Source organism: Fomitiporia mediterranea (genome assembly GCF_000271605.1).
Source record: "Fomitiporia mediterranea MF3/22 unplaced genomic scaffold FOMMEscaffold_4, whole genome shotgun sequence".
NCBI lineage: Eukaryota > Fungi > Basidiomycota > Agaricomycetes > Hymenochaetales > Hymenochaetaceae > Fomitiporia > Fomitiporia mediterranea.
The window spans coordinates 3619285-3623188 of record NW_006760389.1 but is presented as its reverse complement, the minus strand read 5'-3'; the positions used below and the strand labels follow the sequence as shown (position 1 = coordinate 3623188).

Here is a 3904-nt window from a genome sequence, read left to right as displayed (position 1 = left end):
AAGTTACTATCCCGAATCGATAAACCCGAAAGACCACGATCATCGTTCGTCGTCTGCACAAGCGTACCTTACTCCCGTCGAAAATGAGAGAACGAATTGGCTCACGCTGATTAACAATCGCGTGACCAAGGTGCTTCTTTCCGGGTCCGCTCCTAACGTAAAGGCGACAGGTGTCCAGTTCAAGAACTCGAACAACACGGGGAATACGTTCACTGTCCATGCTCGTAAGGAAGTGATTCTATCCGCAGGTGCGATTGCCTCCCCTCAGTTACTTCAGCTGTCCGGGATTGGCGACCCGTCTGTCCTCGATCCACTTGGAATTGATGTGAGGGTCAATCTGCCGACTGTCGGGCGAAACTTCCAGGATCGAACAGCAAGCAATATCGTGCATTCTACACAACCTTCTTTTGACGCAGGCGGCACAGGGCCCGAGTTTACAATTGCGTTCTTGAATATTCATGAGCTCTTCTCTGAAGGTGCAGGCACAAATGGAAGTGTGACGGGTGACGACATTGCTAGATACGTCTTGACTCAATATCCGTCTTGGGCACAAAGTCAAGCAGTCAATGGATTGAATGCTGACGCGCTTACTACGATATTTAGCATCCAAGCTGACCTGATTGCGAATCATCATGGTAAGTGGATTGTCGTGAAGTGCGTGCCGAAGCGTTGAACCTCCTATCTAGCTCCTGTTTGTGAAATTTACCTTGGGATCGGCAATTCCAGGTAAATTCGAATACTTACACTATCCCGATCTTCACCTGACAATACTCGATAGCGGCATCAACACTACCCTGTGGAACATACTTCCGTTCAGCCGCGGTAATATCACCATTAAGGACACAAGTGTCTTCACAAAACCGAAGGTTACAGTGAACTATTTCGATGTCGATTATGACCTCGCCGTCCAGACAGCCGGAACCCGAGTTGGCCGGAAGGTGCTTAATCATCCAGCGTTCGCGTCCATCTCATCTGGAGAGACCGATCCTGGAATCGATGTAGTTCCTGACGATAGAAACGGTGGTACAGATAATGCATGGCATTCGTGGATTCACGACGAATTTGCGTCAGTGTTTCATGAGATTGGTTCTGCGGCGATGATGCGGCGTGATTTGGGAGGGGTCGTGGATGGCAAGCTTCGCGTCTACGATACAGTGAACCTACGTGTCGTAGATGCAAGTATACTTCCTCTCCACATTAGTGCCCATCCAAGTGAGACGCTTTATGGTGTTGCAGAGAAAGCAGCGGATATCATCAAGTCTGGCGTGTGAAATGGGGCCTTGCAATAATCACTCAGACAATATGTCATTCTTCTCAATGTATAAAGGTTAGTTAGTTGAAGAACATCTGATATGTAAATTCTGTACATGGTCTGGAAATCCCTTACGAATGACGTTATGTAACTGTATTACTCTTACTTTTGTCTTGAAATTTTGACGTGTGGACGAAGTCCGAAATTTCAATCCGATCAGGTTTTGTCTTGTTGCCAATTTTCTGAACCATTGTAGGCACATTACATCTGATACAATATAGATAGGCAAATCAAAGAATGCATGCAGAAATTTTGTTACAATAGCGGCGTTCATCTCGCTGCTTCTCTTGGCTTGATATTGATTTCAGAGGAAAACAGAGCAATATTGTTATTTGGCAGAATGAAACTAAACTAGACCTGACTAGTTTAAGCATAACTCGAGAATTACTCATCAAATAAACATTATTAACGATGTACATGGGCACACTTATCTGTTACATCACTATTTAACATATTGCAGTGTATAAAACGACGGTACATTTTAGGAGGAAATAAGGTTCTATTTCCCACACTTTTTGAGCCACCTACTTCTAACTTCTAAACATAGAATGAACGCTATGCCCGTGAGTTGCACTGGTCCCGCTTTCCTCACGTTCCCTGCCGAGGAGATCAACACCGACCTATTGGCATAAAGTGCTCAGATATAAAAAGATAAGTATGCGTCAAGGACAGAGAAGGAATCATGCAGTTCTTAGTTTTCAAGAAAATAGGGAAGGGATTGAGTGCTAAGACACGTGGCTAAAGCGTTGCACTTAGTCCATGATGTAAGTGTTCTATATTCCTGTTTGATTTGTGAATTAGGAGTAATCTCGTGAGAGGTAATCAAAGCCATCCACATCATTCACAAGCAGGTATTGACAAACTCTTCAACATAAAACGGAGTTTTTTTAATAATAAAAAACAGGTCAGCTTACGGGTAGAACCACGATAAATAATTGTTGTACGATATTTGAGCATCATGGCTGCAGGTCATTCAAGGAGTTAAATTCACGGGGAGAGCAGGTTACTTGGGGTCGAACCTACCAACACTATCTCCTGACCAGAAGCAAGACAGACTCGATAGTTCGGCTACACAAGAACAAGAGTCATGCAAGATCCATCCAATCCCATCTCATCAATCTCGAACCCCTCCTCCACCACTCTCCACAGGGCCGGGAGAAGTATAAGATACTTCCAGAAAAGAAGTCAAGGAAAATAGAACCAAGCCATGAACGTCAAAAAATTACACTGCTTTCCCTTCAATCCTCATCAATTGTGGCTCGGTAATAACCGCCCTTGAAATGAAGGTGTTAACGAGTCATAGAAGACAATGATGAACAAAAACAGTTAGGTCTGGAGTGATGTGTCTTGATGAGGTAAACCCTATTGTGAAGTCATATAAAGAGTGTGGCTCTCAATTTCTAACAAGTCAACTTCCTCCCAGACTTGACTTTCTGCATCCAAGCCCTGAGTCTCACAGCTCTTTTCTGGACGACCCTGAATGGCCACTTACATAATACTTATGTGGTGGCTCTCAGACTAAGAAGTTAGGAGGGGGGGTTTGGGGGGGCAAAGCCACCCCAATTAGGTTTAGGATAGGTTGGGCTGTTAGGTTGGGTATTGGCTAGGCTTGGGGATAGGATTAGGGAGGGGAATATGTATTATCATTAGAAAACTGACTTTATTTTGACTTAGTGAAATACAAGTTGGACAGTGAGTGGCCAATTCAGACTAACCAAAAAAGAGCCGTGGGACTCAGGGCTTGGATGCGGAATTGACGCAACTACTTCCTCCCGCTGCCCCCGACAACTAGAAAATCTTAGGACCCGCTCCTATCGTCTAACGCAGCATCTGCAGCATCAAGAATAATGGTCTTTACTCGAGGAATGATGAAGCGACTTCCAGCCGCCGAAACTAGAATCAATGAAGCTGATAGCAATGAGACGTTGGCACAGCCAAGGCGTTCGGCTCTCGGCGTCTCGAGAAACAGCACGCAGGCAATCACTGGAAGGAGTACTCCTGTCTTTGATGACACAGCTGAAGGTTCCGTCGACGACTATGCCAATGCCTTTAGCACCAACACGGGTAGCCACGGTGCCCTTCAACCGAAAATCATCAGAGAGGACCAGTCCTCCTCGGCAGGAGCTAGGTTCTCTGACCTACAGACAGCGCAAGCTGCGCAAGTCTCAGAAGCAAGCAGTGAAAGAAATGGTAAGCTTCCAATTCTATCCTATATCTTGGTCCCTCATTTAAATATTTATTCAGCTGAGGCATTTGAGAGCCGAGAACCACAAGGCTCTGGCCTTTCCACAGAAGAATCACAGAACCATTGCGAAGGTGAGTTGGACCACCGTACGAAACTGTCACATTGAACTTACATAAGGCCTAGATATCCCTTGCCCGCCTCTGACCAAGTCGAAGGCCCGAAAGCGACGCGGCCATGGATGGTCTCGAAAGAAAGCTTCGAGGTCGGGTCCAAGTAAAAATTCTGAAGGCCGTGCTACTCCCACCAGCAAGAAACGCCGAATAGGCGAAGCGGATGCGGAAGATCACGAGCTCAGGCCAAGAAAGCAACAGCGCGTCACTGAGCTAGTTGAAGGACCGTCATGCGTC

The 3904-nt window shown here is 45.9% G+C and overlaps 2 protein-coding genes across 2 annotated transcripts; both read left to right on the top strand.

The window, feature by feature from the left end:
- Position 1: 1 nt before the first annotated feature.
- Positions 2–1271, top strand: FOMMEDRAFT_80875 (FAD/NAD-binding domain-containing protein; the record flags this gene model as incomplete). The annotated part of the gene is made up of 3 exons (XM_007264887.1): positions 2–635; positions 687–726; positions 779–1271. Coding segments are annotated over 3 exons (1167 nt in total), but the record flags the coding sequence as incomplete, so codon positions are not given.
- A 1888-nt stretch (positions 1272–3159) lies between these two features.
- On the top strand, positions 3160–3894 carry FOMMEDRAFT_154373 (uncharacterized protein; the record flags this gene model as incomplete). Its single annotated transcript, XM_007264886.1, has 3 exons — positions 3160–3502; positions 3557–3628; positions 3681–3894. Coding segments are annotated over 3 exons (629 nt in total), but the record flags the coding sequence as incomplete, so codon positions are not given.
- Positions 3895–3904: the final 10 nt, after the last annotated feature.